The following is a 22,661-nucleotide window of genomic DNA, read 5'->3' as shown; positions in this document are numbered from 1 at the left end:
TAACTGGGGTTAGATACCATCTGTAAATCATTTTCATGATATTTTCCCTTAACATATTGCATGCAGTGCTACTAGCTAAAGATGTAAGTTTTACTATTGGTAATCTCTCTTTCTTGCCCTCCTCTCCTCTCCACATTCTGATTTCAGGAAAGTAATGGCTCCAAGTCTTCCCAGGCTGTTCATTTTCTCTTGGCTGTCTTCAGAGAGTTCACATCTCTGTATGGATGCAAGGAGCCAAGTCTTCATCCAAAGAAGGAGGTAAATGCCTTCGCCTTGGTGCTAGTTTGCATGTTGCCTTGTGCACAAGTGCTGCTTCCTTAAGAGAGAGGAAGATTTAGGATATTGATTATAGAACTGAGCAAAGGCTGTCATTTCCCCCAACTTTCATTTGAAAATCCATTGAAGTGAGTCTAGTTGACAAATCTCACCTTACTTTTTGTAAAACAATTTTCTTCTTATTTCAGCAACGTGATGTTATCAAGGAGTTCATCCAGAGCTCCAACGTTCTTCCTTCTCCAGAGCTGAAGAGATTTGCAGAATCTCTGATGGATAACCATCTCCCCTCACTGACACTGAGCCCCCAAGATTCCAGCCACAAGAGGGTAGTGATTGAAATGGCAATTCACACTGCTGCTGTCTTGCTGTCTGGCCAGAATAGAATCCTTGAACCTCTAAGGAATCTGGCATTCTCACCTCATACCATGCAGGTAAAGTAGTGAATTTTCCATTTTCCTTTGCAATTTCCATCAGTTCCTGCACTCGTTACTGTTTTACTTGCATTTCCTGTCTGTCTGCCATCACACAGAAACAGTCCTCTCCTGCATGCAAGCATAACACACTTTAGCATTTGGTGAAAGACTGAAGATCTTAATGCATGAGCAGGAGGACACTGCTTATTATTCTAGTTCCACTTTGATATTCTCCTTCTCCCCCTCCAGGTTGCTTTTCTGCCAACAATGCCAGAAGACATGCTGGCTCAGGCTGTGAGATGGGCAGCAGCAGCAGGACTTCATTGGTATAGTAAGTACCATGCTCAAGCTTGGGAGCAGTCTAGAGAGCTGTTTCCCCCCCAGTGGTGTCTTGTCCCCCGAAAACAGTGGAAATAATCCAGGGTATGATGGGGATTTAATGTTGCTGCTTCCATGCATTATTCTCCTGTCAAATTACTGTATAGTATCTATCCATTTAGGCACAAAGACTTATAGTTAAGTGTCACTGGATGGTACCCAATTCAGTCATTCTTTTAGTGCAAGGATTTCCACTTCCCCAGCAGATTCCCCCCCCCCGTCTTCCCTCCCCATGCACCCCAGTGACCTCTTCAGAACAGCTTCAGGGGGTTGAGGGAACCCCAGAACACCCCACAGTCATTTTGCTGACAGGATGAGCTTGTTGAATACCACCCAGTGTGGACTTTTTAAAAAAGAATCTTGATAGTAGTGTTAACTTCTCAGAAATGTGAAGTAGTTATTTTTAAAAAAACAACTTTAAATGTACTTTGTCCAAGTGAAATAAACAGACCTGAAACATTCCAAGATATTTTTATGTGTACCATGGGAACAAGTAGCAGATTGATAGAAATATCCTATTTGTTTCTGAAAGCATCCAGAGGTGTTTTGAGATCAAATTCTGTAATGAGACTCTGCTAGCAGTTGGTTGTCGGAATTAGCAGAAATTTGTTCATATTTGCCCCATCGCTTATCAATTTGCACTAGTTTACAATTTATTGTATTTGCCATTTTACTGCCCCCAGTAACTTAGCTTGAAGAGGTTCTTCTGGAGCTCTTTGCAATCTCTTTTTAACAACCCTGAACAATTTATTAGCAAAAGTAGCAACCTCACTTCTCAGCCCTAACTAGATAACTTACAAACAAGCACAGCTTGCAGTACCAATATTTGGAGGACTCTCCTACTTCTCTTCATTCAGAGAACTGTCCATTTATTCCTACTCTACTTCCTGCTACGTAGCCAATTCCTGATTCACAAGAGGAGCTTTCCTCTTACTCCTTGAGTGCTAAGCTTACTCAGGAGTCCTTTGTGAGGTACCTTGTCAAAAGCTTTTTGAAAGTCCAGGTCCCCCGTGTCAACCATATCATCTCTATATGCTTCTTCACACTCTTAAATAGCATTAATATGTTTGTGACATAGGACTTGCTCTTGCAGAAGACATGCTGACTCTGATTCCAATTGCCTTCTAAATCCGGCCCGTGGACGGTCTGGGAATCAGTGTGTTTTTTACATGAGTAGAATGTGTCCTTTTATTTAAAATGCATCTTTGGGTTATTTGTGAAGCATAGGAATTCATTCTTTTTTTTTTAAAGAATTTTATTGGTTTTATTCAAAACAAAGAACAACAAAACACATACGACAACACAAACATAACAATCAAAACATAATGAAAAACAAATACAAACCACCACTAAAACACCAATAATTCTTTTTCTTGTTTAGAACAAAAAAAAAATTCTTGTTTGAATCTGTACTGGGTGACTTCCCCCATTTTCTCTCCTTTGGTTCCACTTCTAATTTACTTTAATAACTTCTAATTTACTTTAATTTTACTTCAAACTAACCTATTACTTCTTATCTCACATCATACATCTTATTTCACTTAAACTGCTGCTAATAAAAAAAAACATATCTCTTCACTAGTTCGAAATCTTAAATTCTTAACACACTGACTTTAGGGTACCATAATAAACCATCCTAGTTATATTTTAAATATTTCACCCTATCCCTTTTCTGACCATTTTCCTTTGCCCTCTCGGGGTCTCCCCCCAGACATTTCTCCATCTCACTCCAACACCATTGTCCAGAATGTCCTCTTTTTCTATAAATCCACAGTTCCAGACGCAGTCCATAAATGTCCTTGCAGGGAGCTTCAGGATACACAAATCATCACCTTCCAGCATCTCCATTTCAAAGTTCCAATCATCTTCTGATCGTAGATTCACAAATCTCCCCATCATTTCTGGGCTCTCACCCCAGAAATTGGATATAAATTGTCTTCTAATCCTGGGTCTCTCACCCCAACAGGATTTTCCATCTTCTCGGAGTTGCATAGACACTGTACTTTGCATTTCAAAAATTTCCTTAAGTTCCCTACCAAGGTTTTCTTCCAGTTTAACAAGATTCTCAAGAGTCTTTCCTGTGGGATATAACTTTTCTTCGACATCCTGGTTTCAACAGGTTTAATTTCTGATTTAGCAATTCTAAGTTCAAAAGAATAATCCTTTGTTCGTGAGTCAGTCCTGAGTCTAAAGCCAGTTTGAAAACGAAACCCAACATGGTAGAAGTGGGCATAGGGTATCAGGTTTCAGTATTTTTCCATCTTTAATCATAAGTTTCCGCAGCCATTTTCCCTGGAATCAGGGTGAAAAGATTGCATTCCAACAACTTCAAGAAGAAATATTTCCACCAACTTAGCTCCCTTAAAAGGGATTCAGCCAGTCTCATTTATCAAAAAAAAACACTGCATCGAAACTTTGTATCCACTACTGCAGCAGCAGTCACAGTCAGAAACAGTTATTTCTTCTTTAAACAAAGGGAGGAACGGGCTTCCTTTTTAACGTACCTCCCAGAGCGCCAAATGTCAGAAAATTTAGGTCCAATTATTCCAGTACTCACAGCCTCCAGTTCCTTCTTTTTTTTCTCCAGAACAGGTAGAACGACACGCTCAGTGCGGCGGCAGCCGCCGCTTCACCAGCCCAGTTGGGACATGCCTCCACAGCCCGGCGCTGTTGTCCCTTCACTCCCGCGCCCCTTTTACAAGGGGCACGGGAGAAGGGTTCAGCGCCATAGTGGGCTCGCTGGAGAGCCCATGCCGCGGGACGCTCAACCCGCGGTTTAGCGGAGCCCCGCTGTGCGGTAGCGGGGCTCCTACCCCCGGGCCAGCCTGAGTCGTTTCGCTGCCGAAACGACCCACAACCGCCCGCAATGGCGTCCTCGCCGGAAGTCTCATTCTCTCCCCTCCCCCCAAAATATAGTCCGGCCCACCACATGGTCTGAGAGATGGTGGACCGGCCCATGGCTGAAAAAGTTTGCTGACCCCTGGTCTAAATTGTTGAGCTTTTTTTAGGCAAGACAGCGACAAAAGTAGATAAACAATAAGTCATCCCGCCAGCGGAAACTCCCGTCTTCCACACTTGAAATCATGCGTGGATAAAGGAAAGAGGGAGGGGGTGGGGCCAGATGTTCCTTTTCACCCACAGACAAAAATGAGCCTGCGATCGACTTCTAACAACCGGAGGTCGACCTGTTGGACATCGCTGTTCTATAGGTTTGGTTATTTTATATTTAACTCCATCAGGTATAGGGCAGGGGATGAGTTCTCGATAGGTTAGAATTTCCTGTGTTCCATTGATAGTACCATTGTACTGAGACCCTGCTTCGTGTGCCTCCTCCATGAGAGGTCTGGAGGGTGGCAGCACAAGCATAGGCCTTTTTTGCAGTGGCTCCCCGTTTGTAGAATGCTCTCCCCAGGGAGGTTCGCCTGGCACCATCATTATACACATTTAGGCACCTGCCAAAAACTTTCCACTTTAAACAGGCCTTTTGTTGATTGACATCCATTGCCCTTTAAAAATATGTTTGGGGGGGTTATTGGGTTGTTTTTGTTTTTATTTTGATATGTATTTTCTGTTTTTATATTGTGATTTTATATTGTGAACTGCCCTGAGACCTGCGGGTATAGGACAAACGAACGAACGAATAAGTAAATAAATAAATCCGTTCTTTTCTTTTTTTCCAAATCAGCATGTCCAAATGGTCATCTCTGCACTATTGGAGAGGTAAGAGATTTCACAGATGGTGTGTGTATTCTAGTTTATTTCTTTAAAAGCAATCTGTGCTGCAGTTTGTGTAGCACTTCATTCTCCTTCAACATTCTGTCATGTTTTCAAGGGCTGCCTTGCAAAGCAAACTAAATCAGAACTTTGCTGTGTGTGTGGCTTTTGTTTGCATGTATGTATGTGTAAGGTTCTCGGTTAGTTGCTCATGAGTGAGCAGCCGACTCCGTTGCTTCTTTTTTAAATAGATTTATTGTGCAAGCTATTTACAGTGCAGAGCTCAAAAGTTCACGTCTGTCTCATCCATCAGCAGAATCCGGGAATGCCCCCTTCCGGTTCTTACCCCAACATAAGAGTCTTGGGATCCGGAACCCCCTTCTTCCCACTCTCCCTTTGACCGCTTTGCGCAATTGGGGAGACGGAACTGGCTTGCCTCCCTCTGCGCCAGGAGGGTGTGATGGCTCTCTGACACTCTTAGAGCCCTGACCCTCAGTTCCCTGCGCTGCCTCCCCTTCCCCACTTGAGGCCTCGCTGCTGCTCCCGCTGGACAAGGAGGTGCTGCTGGTCAGGTGTTGTTGAGGCTCTCTGTATCTCGAGAGCCCCTCCACCACCCTGCGCTGAGCTGGGGTCAGTTCCCTGACAGTATGTATGTATGTATGTATGTATGTATAGTTTAGTTTAGCAATTGCTTAACATTTTGAAAAATAGTTGAACCTTAGCGTAAGCTGTACCAAGCAGAATTACTTCAGTTTTCTGCTTCTAATATTCCATCCCTCTCTCCTTTCAGTGTGGCCGCCCCACGCAACGTGGTACCTGTGTTGATTGTGGTGCTGTAATAGGAGGCGAAAACCACAGAGCAGTGCCAGGCTTTCGTGAAGCACAGTATGTTTTTATGATAGCTTTTTGGAATGTGGAATGGCATATACTTTAAATTTAGAGTGTTCCCTAAAGATTGGGAGGTGGGATCTATGCAGCTATTTAAGGTGAACCTCTTCAAGAACAGGGCTCTGCCCCATCAAGTTATAACAACTTTAGAGGCAGAAAAAACTAATTTACCTTCCTAGAATACTGCAGTGATTTCCAGTTCACCTGTTTCAATGGCCATGTTCAGAAGAACACCCAAGGCTTCAAAACCTACTATTTAGGAAGTTGTGGCTGTCCCCTCCCCTATCCTTTCCCCCCTCCTTCCTATCATGTTCCACCTTTGACCCAAAGATCCGGGCTTGTATTGAGCTTGCACTCCCTTTTTTATGTCCAAAGTAGAGAACTTTGACTTAACGCTGCTCACAGTTATCTGAGAGTAATTCTCAGTTGGACTTACTTCTGAGCACGCATCTATAGAACAGGCATTAACAAACAAGGAAAAAGCTAGGATCGTACTATGGCTTTCCTAATTTCTTAACTTTGAGCCACCATCCCTCATTTTTATTTATTTATTAGAAGTATTTCTACATTTCTTTATATAAGGCATGTCAAGGCAATTTACAGGATAAACAGTTCACTAAAAATGCAACAACGGCATTTAAAACAAATAATTAAAGCAGTGTATACAAGTCAATGGATTATTCTAAGTGGAAACATATATAACAGCAAATAATGGTAATTTAACATTTTATATACTACGTATGTAATATGTTTGTATCTATTGTTTTAGTGTGATGATAATTATTGTCTGGATGTCTAGGAATCATAGAATTTTTAAGCGTGGAAAAGTACTGTTTTGTAGCAAGTGTGTACACACTGTATATATTATTCTATACAGAAATATTCAGGACAGGTCACAAACTGGCCACGTGCTTGGACATCCTGGAAAAAGAGAGGCTGTGGTTGCATCTGAGAGGGAGATGTCTCCAGCTGTCCTAATTCTGATTCGCTTGCTCACTCATTTGTCGCTGCTTTTGGGAGCCACAAAAGATCGCCAGGTATTTTCAAATAAAACTAGGAACCACACAATTCTGTCTGAAAAGCATTGCTGCGTGGAAACTAAAGAAAGCATATCTGAAATGGAGCTCTATTTTTTTTAAAAAAAGGTTTACTCACAGTATCATGTGAAGGAGATGATTGGGTGCCAGCAGAACTGGCCTGGGATGTGTTTCCACTTGAGGCAAGGTGCCCCACTGGTGTTTTTTTTTAAAGTATTTTTTAAAATGTGGCTGTTAACGATTCATGCAGAAATGTTTTGTTACATTTCAATAATACATGGAGGATTATTTATACTCCAGAACTGAAGGGAAAGTAAGACTGTTAGCAAGCTTCGTATATGGATAAATGTTTCCTAGAAGCTGGAAAGGTACCTTGGTGTATGTGTATGAACTTAATCCATTCTGGAAGTCCGTTCTTAAACTGAAACTGTTCTTAAACCGGGGGGGGGGGGCGCTTTCCCTAATGAGACCTCCTGCCGCCAGTGTCCTTTCACCATTTGGCTTGCGTTCTTAGGCTGAGGTGAAGTTTGCAAACCAGGACACTACTTCCAGTTTAGCGGAGTTCATAAACCAAATAGTTTGTAAACAGGGCTGTTCTTAAACCAAGGTGCCACTGTACTCTGTTTCTCATACTATAGTGGACACTTTTGGTAGACAGTTCAATAGACTTTTGACTTCCTCAAGGGTGAAATCATTTAGCACAGTTGTCCAACCTTTTGGCATCAGGTGGCATTGACATCACACAGGTGGCTTCACTATACTCTTTCCAGCACCTCCTAAAAACATTTTTGTTTAGACAAGCCTTCTCAGGTATTTAGAATGATGAGTTTTAAAAAAACCCAAAATGTATTGCTGGTTTTTAATTTTTATAAATGTTTTGATTATTTTTACTAATAATCTTTCTGTTTTATTCTTTTTGTAAACACTTTGAGATTTTTCAATAATCAAGCAGCATATAAATTTTATGAAATAAATTAATGACTGACTGTTACTCTGCATGCCTTGCAATAGAACTGCACATTGTTCGCTCTGAACCTTGCATTCTGTTCTTGAAGTCCCTACTACAGATCATAAAGCCACCAGTTCAGGATCCAGTGAGCTTTCTCATGCAGCATATTCATAAGGACTTGGAGCAACTGATGAAAACTCTTGGGAAGAGTGCTGATGAAACCACCAATGTTATCCATCTCATTCTTTGTAGCCTTCTCAAGGAACCTCACCAACAGACAGGCCAATGTAAGGAGAGCAGCTTGCAAAATGTGGATGCTTACATAAATCAGCGATAAAACCCGCAGCATAGACTTCGGCATTGCATTTCAAATGTTGTAGTGGCGCCAGCACTCAGCTTTCCAAAACGGCCCAGTTTGTGTTATTTGTTGTTCTATAATTTGTTGCAAAAGTCCCTTTCAGAGCTATGTAGGGTTGAATTGCAATATTGATTATGATAAAGCAAACAATTATAGGATGTAGTAGTGATGAATGGTCATATAGATACATTGCTTTTAAAAGCACCTTGTTTTTAAGACTGTATTGTAGGAAGTGCTGCAAATAATCTTAAATGACTGCCACTTTACATAGTTGCCCCTTCCAAAATTCAATATGATCACATCTTGTGCAGGGGTTACGTTCTGGGGATGGTGTGTATATGCAAAAAGTGTATACAGTACTTGAATCACCCCCATGCGACCATCCTTGCCTTCTGGAGCTGGCATGCTGAGTGGCCCTTACCCCTTGTAAGCTCTCCGTCTTGCTCTCCGGGCTCTGGGATTATCATCATCATCATCATCATCATCATCATCATCATGTTGCTGCCATCCAGACCTCTTGTGGAGGAGGCACATGAAGAAGGGCCTCAGATAATGATAGCAGCTCAGTTTGTATGGCAAGAGGCAGTCGCTGAGGTATTGCAGTCCTTTAAGACCTTATAGGTCAAAACCAGCACTTTGAATTAAGCCCGGAAACTAATTGGCAGCCACTGCAGTTGGACCAGGATCAGTGTAATATGCTCAAACTGTCTTGCCTTGGTGCGCAACATGGCTGCTGAATTCTGCAGTTTCCAAACCATCTTCAAAGGCAGCCCTACATATAATATGTTGCAGTAATCAACCTAGAGGTTGCCAGAGCATAGAGTCCAGAAGTTAAGCTATCCCTGTCCAGATAGGGGCGCAGCTGGGCCACCAGCCAAAGTTGAAGGGAGGCACTCCATACCACTGAGGCCACCTGAGCCTCAAGCGACAGCAAAGGATCCAGAAATACTCCCAAGCTACATGCCCGCACCTTCAGAGGAAGTGTAACCACAACAAGAGCAGGCAACTTCCCATCCATCTGGTCTAAGGAACAGCCCACTAACAGTGCCTCAGTCTTAATCTGGATTGAGCTTCAGTTTGTTGGCTCTAATTCGGTCTGTTACCAAGGCAACTCAATGGTCCAGCTCATCCACTGCCACACTTGCACATGTAAAGGAGTAGAGCTATGTGGCATCAGCATCTTGCTGACAATATACTCCAAACCTCTGAATAACCCCACTCAGTGGTTTCATGTAGATGTTAAACACCCAAAAGGACTAAATTGAACCCCGAGGAACCTCACATTGAATGCTCTACTTCCCTCCCCTCATGAGATCTCAGAGGCCATCCAACTTCCTGTGAAATCTCATGAGAGCATCTTTAAAGCTTGCACTAGAGCATCCCAGAGCCTGATCAGCAAGGCAGAGAGCTTAAAAGCTCTTTCAGGTCCAGGAAAACCAAGCACAAAAGGAGGTTTTAAGTTCTCTGCCTTACGTGCAGTTATTTTGCACAAATTCAGCTGGCTGGCTTTCAGCTGCAGAAGGATGAAATTACACAAGTTTTGCATGAAGGTACGATTGTACTGTAACTTCATGCTGGGAGAGAGGGGGGAATGACACACAACAAATGTTATTTTGCAGGGAGATTTGACAGTCTACTCTCTACGAAGCAGTACAGAAATGATTGGGAAGGAAGTGTTGCTCAAAATGTTGTTCTTCCAGAACTAAAGGTAAATAAAATTAAGTGCATCACTAACAGTACACTGATTTAATTATTAATCAGTGGATCATATGTATTCCATTGCTAAGCCATGTAACAGGTATATAATGATATATGCCTATGACTATAGTGAAACACTGAGCATGTATTTTACCTGTTTATGCAGAAGCATATCTGAATATGTAGACAAGAAATATTGTGAGTGCTGAGTGTGATATGATTTGGACCTACATCTCAAGGGAGACCATAACATTCAGCCAATGAAGTGCAAATAGGCATAATCTTTTGGAAGAGATTACCATGCATGTTAGCAACACGAGAACCTCATTTAAAAAAAATTTTTTTAATGAAAATATGCAGGACAAATGTAAGTGAAACAGTATGCCCCTACTATTAGTTGCACATGTAAAATTCCATGGCAATATTGTCCTTGTCATGTTCCCCTTAAATTTCAAAATAGACAGGGATCAAGGAGCTGTAAAGACCACCCCCCCTGCAGATCTAATAATGAGCAGCCACTAACAATAATTAAGTCTCCCCCTCTTAAAATCTGTTCCTCATAGGTGTACTTTTTGGGAGAAATATACACCTCCCAAGATAGATGCCCCAATTGTGGTTTTGATTTTCAGGGCTCTTCTGCCCTCTGAGACCAAGCTACGTGTTGGAGAGCATAATCTACTTTCAAGGTGATTTTGATACCTCTTTCATGGCACTCATCCATTGGCTCTGCCATCACTAGAGCTCTCTTCACTTAGTACAATAAATTACTTTAACATGAGCACTCGGATAAGGACTTCAGCTACACTTCCAATAAAACCTCTCTGTATTCCTCCTTGCCTTCTTAAATGTCTTTCAAATGGAAGCTAGATTGTTGTTGTTCAGTCGTTCAGTCGTGTCCGACTCTTTGTGACCCCATGGACCAGAGCACGCCAGGCACGCCTATCCTCCACTGCCTCCCGCAGTTTGGCCAAACTCATGCCAGTCGCTTCGAGAACACTGTCCAACCATCTCATCCTCTGTCGTCCCCTTCTCCTTGTGCCCTCCATCTTTCCCAGCATCAGGGTCTTTTCTAGGGAGTCTTCTCTTCTCATGAGGTGGCCAAAGTACTGGAGCCTCAACTTCAGGATCTGTCCTTCTAGTGAGCACTCAGGGCTGATTTCTTTAAGGATGCATAAGTTTGATCTTCTTGCAGTCCATGGGACTCTCAAGAGTCTCCTCCAGCACCATAATTCAAAAGCAACAATTCTTCGGCGATCAGCCTTCTTGATGGTCCAGCTCTCACTTCCGTACATTACTACTGGGAAAACCATAGCTTTAACTATACAGACCTTTGTCGGCAAGGTGATGTCTTTGCTTTTTAAGATGCTGTCTAGGTTTGTCATTGCTTTTCTCCCAAGAAGCAGGCGTCTTCTAATTTCGTGACTGCTGTCACCATCTGCAGTGATCATGGAACCCAAGAAAGTGAAATCTCTCACTGCCTCCATTTCTTCCCCTTCTATTTGCCAGGAGGTGATGGGACCAGTGGCCATGATCTTAGTTTTTTTGATGTTGAGCTTCAGACCATATTTTGCGCTCTCCTCTTTCACCCTCATTAAAAGGTTCTTTAATTCCTCCTCACTTTCTGCCATCAAGGTAGTATCATCAGTGTATCTGAGGTTGTTGATATTTTTTCCAGCAATCTTAATTCCGGTTTGGGATTCATCCAGTCCAGCCTTTCGCATGATGAATTCTGCATATAAGTTAAATAAGCAGGGAGACAATGTACTCCTTTCCCAATTTTGAACCAATCAGTTGTTCCATATCCAGTTCTAACTGTAGCTTCTTGTCCCACATAGAGATTTCTCAGGAGACAAATGAGGTGATCCGGCACTCCCATTTCTTTAAGAACTTGCCATAGTTTGCTGTGGTCGACACAGTCAAATGCTTTGGGGTAGTCAATGAAGCAGAAGTAGATGTTTTTCTGGAACTCTCTAGCTTTCTCCATAATCCAGCGCATGTTTGCAATTTGGTCTCTGGTTCCTCTGCCCCTTCGAAATCCAGCTTGCACTTCTGGGAGTTCTCGGTCCACATACTGCTTAAGCCTGCCTTGTAGAATTTTAAGCATAACCTTGCTAGCGTGTGAAATGAGTGCAATTGTGTGGTAGTTGGAGCATTCTTTGGCACTGCCCCTCTTTGGGATTGGGATGTAGACTGATCTTCTCCAATCCTCTGGCCACTGCTGAGTTTTCCAAACTTGCTGGCATATTGAGTGTAGCACCTTAACAGCATCATCTTTTAAAATTTTAAATAGTTCAGCTGGAATATCATCACTTCCACTGGCCTTGTTGTTAGCAAGGCTTTCTGAGGCCCATTTGACTTCACTCTCCAGGATGTCTGGCTCAAGGTCAGCAACCACATTACCTGGTATGTATGAGACCTCCATATCTTTCTGGTATAATTCCTCTGTGTATTCTTGCCACCTCTTCTTGATGTCTTCTGCTTCTGTTAGGTCCTTTCCACTTTTGTCCTTAATTGTGGTAATCTTTGTACGAAATGTTCCTTTCATATCTCCAATTTTCTTGAACAAATCTCTGGTTTTTCCCATTCTGTTATTTTCCTCTATTTCTTTGCATTGCTCATTTAGAAAGGCCCTCTTGTCTCTCCTTGCTATTCTTTGGAAATCTGCATTCAATTTCCTGTATCTTTCACGATCTCCCTCGCATTTTGCTTGCTTTCTCTCCCCCGCTATTTGTAAGGCCTCATTGGACAGCCACTTTGCTTTCTTGCATTTCTTTTTCATTGGGATGGTTTTTGTTGCTGTCTCCTGTATAATGTTACGAGCCTCCATCCACAGTTCTTCAGGCACTCTATCCACCAAATCTAAATCCTTAAACCTGTTCTTCACTTCAACTGTGTATTCATAAGGAATTTGATTTAGATTGTATCTTACTGGCCCAGTGGTTTTTCCTACTTTCTTCAGTTTAAGCTGGAATTTTGCTATAAGAAGCTGATGATCTGAGCCACAGTCAGCTCCAGGTCTTGTTTTTGCTGAGTGTATAGAGCTTCTCCATCTTTGGCTGCAGAGAATATAATCAATCTGATTTCGATGTTGCCCATCTGGTGATGTCCACGTGTAGAGTCGTCTCTTGTGTTGTTGGAAAAGAGTGTTTGTGATGACTAGCTTGTTCTCTTGACAGAACTCTATTAGCCTTTGCCCTGCTTCATTTTGAACTCCAAGGCCAAACTTGCCAGTTGTTCCTTTTATCTCTTGACTCCCTACTTTAGCATTCCAATCCCCTATAATGAGAAGAACATCCTTCTTTGGTGTCATTTCTATAAGGTGTTGTAAGTCTTCATAGAATTGATCAATTTCAGTTTCTTCAGCACTGGTAGTTGGCGCATAAACTTGGATTACTGTGATGTTAAAAGGTCTGCCTTGGATTCGTATCGAGATCATTCTATCATTTTTGAAATTGCATCCCAGTACAGCTTTCGCCACTCTTTTGTTGACTATGAGGGCCACTCCATTTCTTTTACGGGATTCCTGCCCACAGTAGTAGATATGATAGTCATCCGAACTGAATTCGCCCATTCCTGTCCATTTTAGTTCACTGATGCCTAGGATGTCAATGTTTATTCTTGCCATCTCATTTTTTACCACATCCAGCTTTCCGAGGTTCATGGTTCTTACATTCCAGGTTCCTATGCAATACTTTTCTTTACAGCATTGGACTTTCCTTTCGCTTCCAGGCATATCCGCAACTGAACATCCTTTCGGCTTTGGCCCAGCCGCTTCATCAGCTCTGGATCTACTTGTACTTGTCCTCCGCTCTTCCCCAGTAGCATGTTGGACGCCTTCCGACCTGAGGGACTCATCTTCCAGCGTCATATCTTTTATATGCCTGTTGTCTTTGTCCATGGAGTTTTCTTGGCAGGGATACTGGAGTGGCTTGCCAGTTCCTACTCCAGGTGGATCACGTTTGGTCCAAACTCTCCACTATGACCTGTCCATCTTGACCTGTCCATAGTTTCCCTGAGTAATTCAAGCCCCTTCGCCACGACAAGGCAGTGATCCATGAAGGGGGGAAGCTAGATTAGTGAATGCTAACACAGTTGCCAAACATACAGTAATTGCAGGTTATGGAACTGAGGCATTGATGCTAAATCTGCTCCAACCTAGCCAGTATTCTGTTTACTGGCAAACATATTTTTGGTGACCTTTAGAGAGTTGTATTGTTGGAGACAGACACAGAAAGGGCTTTCTCAAAGCCTTCCAAAAATAAGGAAAAGAAGGTCAGGACTTTTCATTGCTCCAGTAGAATCAGAAGTGACACCATTTCATCTTAGGAAGGAGCCTGCTCACTTGGTTCAAGTAGGTTCTGCTTGTATATTTCTAAATAAAGTGAAACACAAAATCTCCTTGGAGAAATCGGGCATTTTAAACAATTGAGCAATACCTTTGTTGGGACTAACCAAAGTGTCACAAAAGAGTGACAAACTTTTCCCAAAAATTATGAGGAGTTCTGGAGAACTGTTGACATTTTGGTGGGTCTCAAGAAAGGTATTGTTTAACTGTTGATTTTGGAATATATTCATAGTTAATGTTCTTCCAAGTGGACACCTGTAAACTGGAAGCTCTTTCTCCTTCAGAAATTCCACTATCACATAAAGAAGACCATTTTATAGATTGATTGATTGATTGATTGATTGCACCAAGTTTTACTTGTGCTATTCTGTTCTTTTTCACGGTATCCTCGGCAGGGGGTACATTAACAATGTTTAATTTTACTATTTGCTTATTGCATATATATCTAAGGAATGCTCAGTGAACTACCATATTTTATTTACTTAAGAATATTTGTAAAACACAAAGCCCTATTTATCAGAATGCCTGACATGGTGGGAGTTTTTTGTTTGTTTTATTTTTAATAAAGAGGCCACTTCTTATGGTGACTCGCTTTCTCTTACACCCATGCAGTTTCTGGATAAAACACTTCTGGAGGTGAATCAACAGATCAGTGAAGATAAGTCAATGGCTTCAAACTTAATAGCAAAAATTATATACGGAGACCCTGCAGACTTCCTGTCTGAACTACCCAGCAACAGCACTGTACACTGTTCCAAGATGTGGAGCTGCAGGAAAAGGATTTCAGTTGAGCACCTGAAGCATGTTGTCCAGCAGAAAGATGGCAAGGAAACGGTGCCTATCTTGTGGAAATTTTTGCAGAAGGTAAGCATGTCCAGTTCTCTACCAGTGGCCCTTTCATGGGATATGAGAGTCAGAAACCATAGTGCAGGCACTAAAGTCCAGGCTGCTCTTCATAATGAATGTGAGCTAATCTTCATAAATAAAGGAAGTAATACAATACACAGCCTTGCATCTTCCTTTCACTTTGATTTTAAGAACAGATGCTCTCCTGTCAACTACTTGTCAAAAGCTGATAAACTTAAAGCAGTGCAGGTGGTGTGACCATTTTAAAATCACAGATAATTAATCTGTACTATTATTCTCATTCAAATACATAATTCTTAGTCTGGAGGCTCTTACTGAGCACATTCTCCAAAGGTTTAACTATTTAAATGATACATAAAAATAGGATTCTGGGGAGTTAGGAAAGGAATTGTATGGTAGTGCATTATTACCTAATCAAAACTTCTCATAGTTTATTTACAACTAATGAGTAGAAAAACAATAATATGAGGGGGATAAAGGTTGTCAAATTTTAATAGCCCTCAGATAAAAATGACTCCTTTCAAAAATTAATGTGATTTTGATCAATCCCAGTTTCACCATTAAAATATAAATCACAATGGGGAAATTAATTAATTTAACAACCCTTGGGCATTCTTTTTGCTCAGTATAAAAGCTTCTATTTCATTTAACACTACTACTAACTAAAGTTTGTGTAAAATGTTCTATATATGTTCTTCAATCCTTATTACATAAGAAAATGTATGGCCTACTCCATAACATATCTTGGAAATGTCTTTTCAAATCAGCAAACTTCATGCTTATCAAGTGGAAATGCAATCCTATTAAAACATTGGCAGAAAGTAGAAAAAGTAATTCAGTAAGTGTAGAGGAGAAGGTTTAATTCAGGTATCTTCAACCTTTGCAATCTGACTTGCCTTACTCTGCTTCATTTCTAGGAAGCTGAATTGAAGCTAGTGAAGTTTTTGCCAGAAATTCTGGCCCTGCAGAAAGACTTGGTGAAGAGGTTCCAGAACATTTCAGAGCTGGAATACCAAACAATTAGAGATTTCCTCAACAAGGTTTCACCAGTTAAAGGTGGGTAGCCGTGTTGGTCTGCCATAGTCAAAACAAAATAGAAAATTCTTTCCAGTAGCACCTTAGAGACCAACTGAGTTTGTTCTTGGTATGAGCTTTCATGTGCATGCACACTTCTTCAGGTGAGACTGCCATGCCATAGATCAAGTTAGCAAAGCATAAATAGCATTAAGGCAAGTGATTCACAACAAGTTTTAAACTTACAAAACAGCCCCAATGACAGGAGAGTTTGTTAACTTGGGTAGGCCTACAGTATATCTATCACTCTATACCCATTGCATGCTTAAAAGAGAAAGTCAAATAGATTCCTGGGGGAAAGCATCACTTTTCTGATTCTGTACAATGATATAGGCATAATGGACACAACAGAAGTACGATTAAGGATGCTGAACTGGGTGACCCCCCTCCAGCAGGGCTGCTTTTACACTCTAATTCTTTGTAACAGATCTAACTGCGCTTGAGGCACTCTTAGAAAGAGCTACAGAACTTCACGATCTTGACTTGCAGTTTGTTTCCTTATGCTTTCTGCAGAATTCAAGAATCTTATGAAAGACAGAGTGAATACATTTCTGGATGTATGGAACAAGCTGAGATCATCCTTGGAAACCCACGGTAAATTGGCATTGTTAAATTTAATGTACTAAATGCATTCTGTTAGAGGGAAATATGTTAGGGAAATGTGCATAATTTTTATGCAGACTTTTGCTTATAAAACTTCACAAATGTAAATAGAAACAGGGCAAACTGAACTTTCACCTGCCCCTATCACCCAAATGAAGATCTGATTTATTCATGGCAGGCCAAACTTTCCCTTTTATTTATTTTTAACTTTTTAACATAGAGAGATTAATTGGTAGGATGTAACATGATCCACTTGTTCATCCAGAATGCCCAGGACTTGCTTTTTACTTCTGGCTTTCAGAAAGTTTTGGAGTCAACAAATGATGATTTTTTAAAAGCCAGAAATGATAAAAAAGAAAAGGGGAGCACCCACCAGTGGTCTGAGGCTGTTGCTCACTGATGTCACCTTGCTCCATTGCAGGTGAAATTAAACTTCCCGAAGGCTATTGTGATGCTGACTTAACCCTGGAGAGTGAGTTCGAGATCCTTTTGCCTCGCCGACGTGGTCTAGGCCTTTGTTCCACTGCCTTGGCCAGTTATCTCATTGGCCTACACAATGACTTTGTCTACACCGTAGAAAAAAATACAACAGATGCCAAAAGGTATGCCTGTGTATGCATCTGCTAGAATCCACACTTCTTGCAATGTGACAGGATAGCCTTATCTGTTGCTAAATCAGCAGCGGAGCAAGATTTCTCATTCTTGTGCTCTCCCTCCCCTTCTAAACAGATACTCCGTCAGCCCTGCTGAGGTGACAGATCTACATGTGATTGCTTACAATGTGGAGAGGGACTTGATCCCATTGATCCTGTCCAACTGCCAATATAGCATGAAGAAAGGAGGGGAGGCCCTCCAGGAATTCGATCTGGAAAAAATTGAGCAGCAACTTGCTAGTAGATTCCTACAGGGGAAGCCCTTAATCACATTGAAAGTATGTATAAAAGGATCGTGATGCTGCCACTTAGCTTTCTTGGTGCCTGTAGGATCAATCTCTCATCCCAGAGAATGTTATTGCAAAGCTCTGCTCACTGGCATATTTTCTGCTCTCTTTCCTAACAGGGCATACCAACCCTGGTGTACAGACATGAGCAAAATTATGAGCATCTCTTCAATTATATCAACAATAAGCTGAGCCAGGTAAGCTTCTGAGATGAGATTCATGGTAAAGAGTTAAGGGAGACGCTGGATTTGAACCTGTGTCTTCCTGATCCTAGTCCAACACTATACTGTATTTGCTCTCTGTGGAGATTGAACATGAAGTTATGACAGCCTATGCTGCATTTGGCTGTGTTTTATAATTGTTTATATCCTGTAGGATTGCCTGCATTGCATGCTCATCTTTAAAGCAAAAGGAAGCAGTGATGAATGTATTCTGGTGTTTTTTTCTTCCCTTGAATTACAGATTTCTCTTCCAAATTCCACAATTGGCATGATCAGAGGGAAGTTGCTTTCCTACAGTGACATCTGTGAAGCGCTGTCTGTCACTGAAATAACCTTGGGATTCCTGGCTAAGGCTGGAGGAGACTCAAAGATGACTTTGACTGAATATGTTGAAGATACCCTGCAAATGGGCAGTCAGACAAATGACCACGTGCTGAAGGTGAGTGCAGAGGATCAGGGCCTTAACTTGTCTCTATGGGGTGAGGGTAAACTAGGCTAGACTAAAATAATAAATATATCACTTGCCCCCAGTTCAAGGAAGGCAGCTACCTTTCTCCCTGCCCCATATTCTTCATAATTTATCTTTGCTCCTCAGGTAGGTGTGACTGCAGGCACATGTTCTCAGTCCTTTGCAGTCCTCTAGAATAGCTTAATGCAGCCAGTGTTGAGACACACTTAATTAAAAGAGGCTTACAGTATGGCAAGAGTTGGGAATATGCCTAGCCCTTCTTGCCATTCTTAGAAGGATGTGCGTTGGGGATAGTGATGAGCAATGGTCGACTTTCAGTACGAGTTCTGCATTCAGTCCCTACTCTTGCACAAGTGATGCAGGAGAGTGCACTGCAAGTGATGGGACTTATTGAATTGTTCTTGTTGTTTAGTTGTTGTTTTTCTCATCAAGATTGCTTCAGTTACCTGGTTCTTGCCAGACTCCCTGCTTATAGTTACGGCGGGTTAGTTGTGTTAGTCTGCTACAGTGGAAAAACGCATAAAATCAAGAGCCCCGTGACAGCCTAAAGACTAATGTACTGAATTTGTAAATCAGGTGCCACAAAACTTGTTTTTGCTCAAGTTCTTATATATGGGTTCTTTTAAGCTTCCCCATCCCAGTTCTAAATTTGTCTTTTTTAGCTTTTGTAAAACTAGTTCTGACTTGTAACTCTCTCTCAAAAAACAGATGTTTGTGTGTTTCTTTCAGGCACTGAGCCAGTGTCACCTCGAGCACACCATTGCACTGTGGCAGCTCCTTTCGTGCTATAAATCCGAACAGCTGCTGCATCTGAAAAGGGTAGGAAGGAAAAAGTGGGGTAAAGTGTGTGATAACTTGATGATTCATTTCTCGGTTTCCCCCTCTGCGTCTGACAGTGCTGTTGTGTCTCTCTTCTTTACCATCTACCTTCCAGGATCCCTTCGCAGAGGTTGGTGCAGCCTATAAAGAAGAGCTCTCTGCAGAGAACACAGAACTCCTCAATGCCTTCCTTATGCAGGCTGGGCTGGCGTCCTTCCTCCAAGAGTTGCACGAAATGATCATCCTGAAGCTGAAACATGCCAAAGCTCAGGAAGAATTCAATCCCAAGTGGAGGTAAGAGCCTGTCAAGTCCCAATCTAAGTCCCTTATCCATTTGCATATTCTCTTAATCACCTGGATGTGGCTCTTTTGTGCTAGTGAACAATACAACAGAATAGCTGATTATAATTGTGCTCACTCTCTTTATCTCTCTATTTCCCAGCCTTAAGGACACACTTGTTTCATACCTCGACAGGAAACGGAGCAGCAACATATTAGAAGAACTAGAGGATACATTCCCAAAAGAGATCCTGCTCTCCCAGTGTATCGCTGTCTGGAAAGTGGCTGCCACTCTTAAACGAGAACGAAGACTTGGTTAATGCAGCAGAACCAATGGCAGACAGTGCATCCTCTCTTCTTGCCCAACCAACTTAAAAAAAAAAAAAACCACTGAAGAGCAAAGTACTGGATTTTTAGGTGCTGCTTTCCTTGCACTGAGCAAAAAACAAAAACAAAAAACATAACTAAATGAGATCCTAACTGAAAGTGTAATTGCACAATATTAGGAATAATTACTGCCTCAGAAGCTGAAGGATACACCCACCCTCCATACAACTAACTATACATTTTCCCCATATAAAATGCAAGTTAGTGATTCAATCGCATTCAAAGAAAGGGGTAGAAAAAGCAAAGGGACTCAATAGCCAGAGCTAGATGTGTAGTGTCACAGGCCGCTGGGTCAGAGGCAGTGAACTAATTCTCCTTCTCTCAGGTCTTTTACTCTATGCAATGGTGTTCACACTTTGCCAAGAAATGAATTAGCAACGGCTTAAGTACCGTGTTTCTCCTAAAATAAGACATAGTCATAAAATAAGCCATAGCAGGATTTCAGCTTGGAGAGGCGTGGCTATGCAGCGTACTGATGCGACGCGGTTAAAATAAGACATCCCCTGAAAATAAGCCATACTGTGTTTTGTTGAGGAAAAAAAATAAAAGACGGTGTCTTATTTTAGGAGAAACACGGTACATGGATGGGTGTGAAGCTGATTTCAGAGAGGATGCATCAAACAGTAGTTTTTTCTATAAGCATTTTATAAAGAAGTACAGGATACATATTTTGGGTAACATGTGAACACATTAGAAGCCCAGCACTGGAAACTATAAGTACACAGTAAATGAGTGTGAACACAGCCCTAAGCTATGTCAGTGCTTAGTCAAGGAAATAATTTCAGGTAACTGCCTTAAAAGCAATTCAGTTAAAAAGCATACACCCAGGTGTGACCTAAGTTGCCTTTAGCCTATCTCCCCCCCCCCCTTTTGCCCTTATGAAAGAACTTTTATTTCTGTTGGATAAAAACGTAGATATTAACTGGTATTTTTTAACATGCATGCAAAAATGTGTATCTGATTTTCATTGCACTAAATTATGATTGTGTTTAATATGACATTTGAATTGAGTGACTGAGCTGTGAATCTGATGTGAAGACAACATACCTCACACTTCTTCTACACATCTTTAATGAGTAAGCAATACTCATGGTCTGCTTTGGAGTTGTGCTTACATAATGCATTGGCTAAAGTGTTGTCATTAGCAGTGGTGTTCCAACTCATTGTGCCAACAGAGCAGTAGACTCGGAATCCTACTATGGATGAACCCATGGTCAGTTTTCACCAATGTATAAGAGCTCTATTGCTGCTCACTCCATTCAATAAACCAAATGTTTGCAACAAAAAGGCGTCCATTGCATTAACAGTGATTTGTATTTATGTGCTACAGTAGGGAAATGCTGGATACTTTAAATTCTGTTTGAAAAAATAATCTTTCAGCCAAACTATTTGGGGATGGGGGTTGAATTGTTTCAACCATAAATTAGCTCAACTCAATAGGTGCTGGCATCCTTTTCAGTTAATAATAATAATTTTTTTAAAAAAAACCCAGTCCTGCAGAAAATTGTTTCTTGATACAGAAGTACCTCTATGTACACCAGGGGTCAGCAAACTTTTTCAGCAGGGGGCTGGTCCACTGTCCCTCAGACCTTGTGTGGGGCCGGACTATATTTTGAAAGAGGAAAAAAATGAATGAATTCCTATGCCCCACAAATAACCCAGAGATGCATTTTAAATAAAAGGACACATTCTACTCATGTAAAAACATGCTTATTCCTGGATTGTCCGCGGGCCGGATTTAGAAGGCGATTGCTCTGGATCCGGCCCCTGGGCCTTAGTTTGCCTACCCATGATGTACACACATAATTCTTCCTGGAACTGAAAGAACCATTCAGCAGACATTTCTTTTTAAATGATCACAAGTGAAGGTTTACTGCAAGGCATTCAACAAAGGGGTAGGTGTGCAATGTCCCACATTAAGTGACTGCTTGCTCTCTGTTCAACATTAAAAGGCCAACACGTGGACCGTGGTTCCATAAACAGGTTTTTCTTTTTTGGAGAGTGTTATTAAGGCAACGTGAGTGTTACATAAATCCATAGGACACAATTATTAAGCTCCATTCTTCTTAAAATGTCCATCTCAAGCACAATAATGCACTAGAGCAGGCATGTTTAATAGGTAGATCGTGATCTACCAGTAGATCACTGGACCTCTGCGGTAGATCACTGGAAGATAATTGGCTCCCCCCAAAGAAGCTGAACAACTGTGGCTCCCCTAAAAAAAGCTCAACATTTTACCTCCTCCCTGGAAAAACTCAACTTTGACCCGAACCCCCCCAATGGGCCTTCCTCTTTCCTAAAAAAAAACTCAACAACTTTGACCTGAACCCCAAAAAAGGGGGTAGATCACTGCCAGTTTTTAACTCTGCGAGTAGATTGCAGTCTCTTGGGAGTTGGCCACCCCTGCACTAGAGAAGCCAGACCTCCAGCCACCCTGTGTATGTGCATAAATATGCATTTAAATAGTACTCATTTTAAGTATAGCTCTAGAAATGTAAACATTTGCAAGAAGACTCAACCCATACTCCTAATGTATTTGAACACTTGCGGAACAAAGCATTAATTTTGCTTTCTATTCTGGTAGGCCTGTCTTTTAAAATCATGCCTCCCAGACACACAGAGCTCTAGATTTTTCTTAAAACCACAACTTCCCCTGACAATTTGTACTTCTTTTAAAATCAGATTTATTATTCATTCTTGATCACAAGAGTTGTAATTTAAACCTGGCAGCTCTTGTCTTTTGCCTGTTATTAACAGCATCACAGTAAAAAAAAACAATAATGCTCAGGCCATCTCTTGCATACAATAAATAAATTAGGGTAGCCAGGTTGCAACCTAAAGATTCCCGGTTGCAAACAGATCAAAAGCACTTACAGCTGCACCTTAAAAAAAAAAAAAAGACTGCCCAGCTTATGCCGAATAACGATTTTCATGAACAGGTTCACA

General features: G+C 41.4%; 1 protein-coding gene across 1 annotated transcript in view; it reads left to right on the top strand.

Moving 5' to 3' along the window:
• LOC117038954 (E3 ubiquitin-protein ligase RNF213-like) overlaps positions 1-20,099 on the top strand; it is a 97,632-nt gene extending 77,533 nt beyond the window's left edge. Inside the window, exons 40-56 of the mRNA XM_033135959.1 lie at positions 148-258; positions 465-707; positions 939-983; positions 5,572-5,666; positions 6,547-6,706; positions 7,762-7,942; positions 9,633-9,721; positions 14,669-14,920; positions 15,841-15,973; positions 16,511-16,591; positions 17,022-17,202; positions 17,330-17,531; positions 17,660-17,737; positions 18,003-18,200; positions 18,960-19,049; positions 19,165-19,343; positions 19,492-20,099. Coding sequence (XP_032991850.1) covers positions 148-258; positions 465-707; positions 939-983; positions 5,572-5,666; positions 6,547-6,706; positions 7,762-7,942; positions 9,633-9,721; positions 14,669-14,920; positions 15,841-15,973; positions 16,511-16,591; positions 17,022-17,202; positions 17,330-17,531; positions 17,660-17,737; positions 18,003-18,200; positions 18,960-19,049; positions 19,165-19,343; positions 19,492-19,648 — 2,475 coding nt within the window. The 3' untranslated portion in view covers positions 19,649-20,099. The remainder of the gene's footprint in view (positions 1-147; positions 259-464; positions 708-938; positions 984-5,571; positions 5,667-6,546; positions 6,707-7,761; positions 7,943-9,632; positions 9,722-14,668; positions 14,921-15,840; positions 15,974-16,510; positions 16,592-17,021; positions 17,203-17,329; positions 17,532-17,659; positions 17,738-18,002; positions 18,201-18,959; positions 19,050-19,164; positions 19,344-19,491) is intronic.
• The last annotated feature ends 2,562 nt before the right edge of the window (positions 20,100-22,661 follow it).

The sequence above is a fragment of the Lacerta agilis genome, chromosome 2 (genome assembly GCF_009819535.1).
Source record: "Lacerta agilis isolate rLacAgi1 chromosome 2, rLacAgi1.pri, whole genome shotgun sequence".
NCBI lineage: Eukaryota > Metazoa > Chordata > Lepidosauria > Squamata > Lacertidae > Lacerta > Lacerta agilis.
This window is presented reverse-complemented; position numbering and strand designations above follow the sequence as displayed.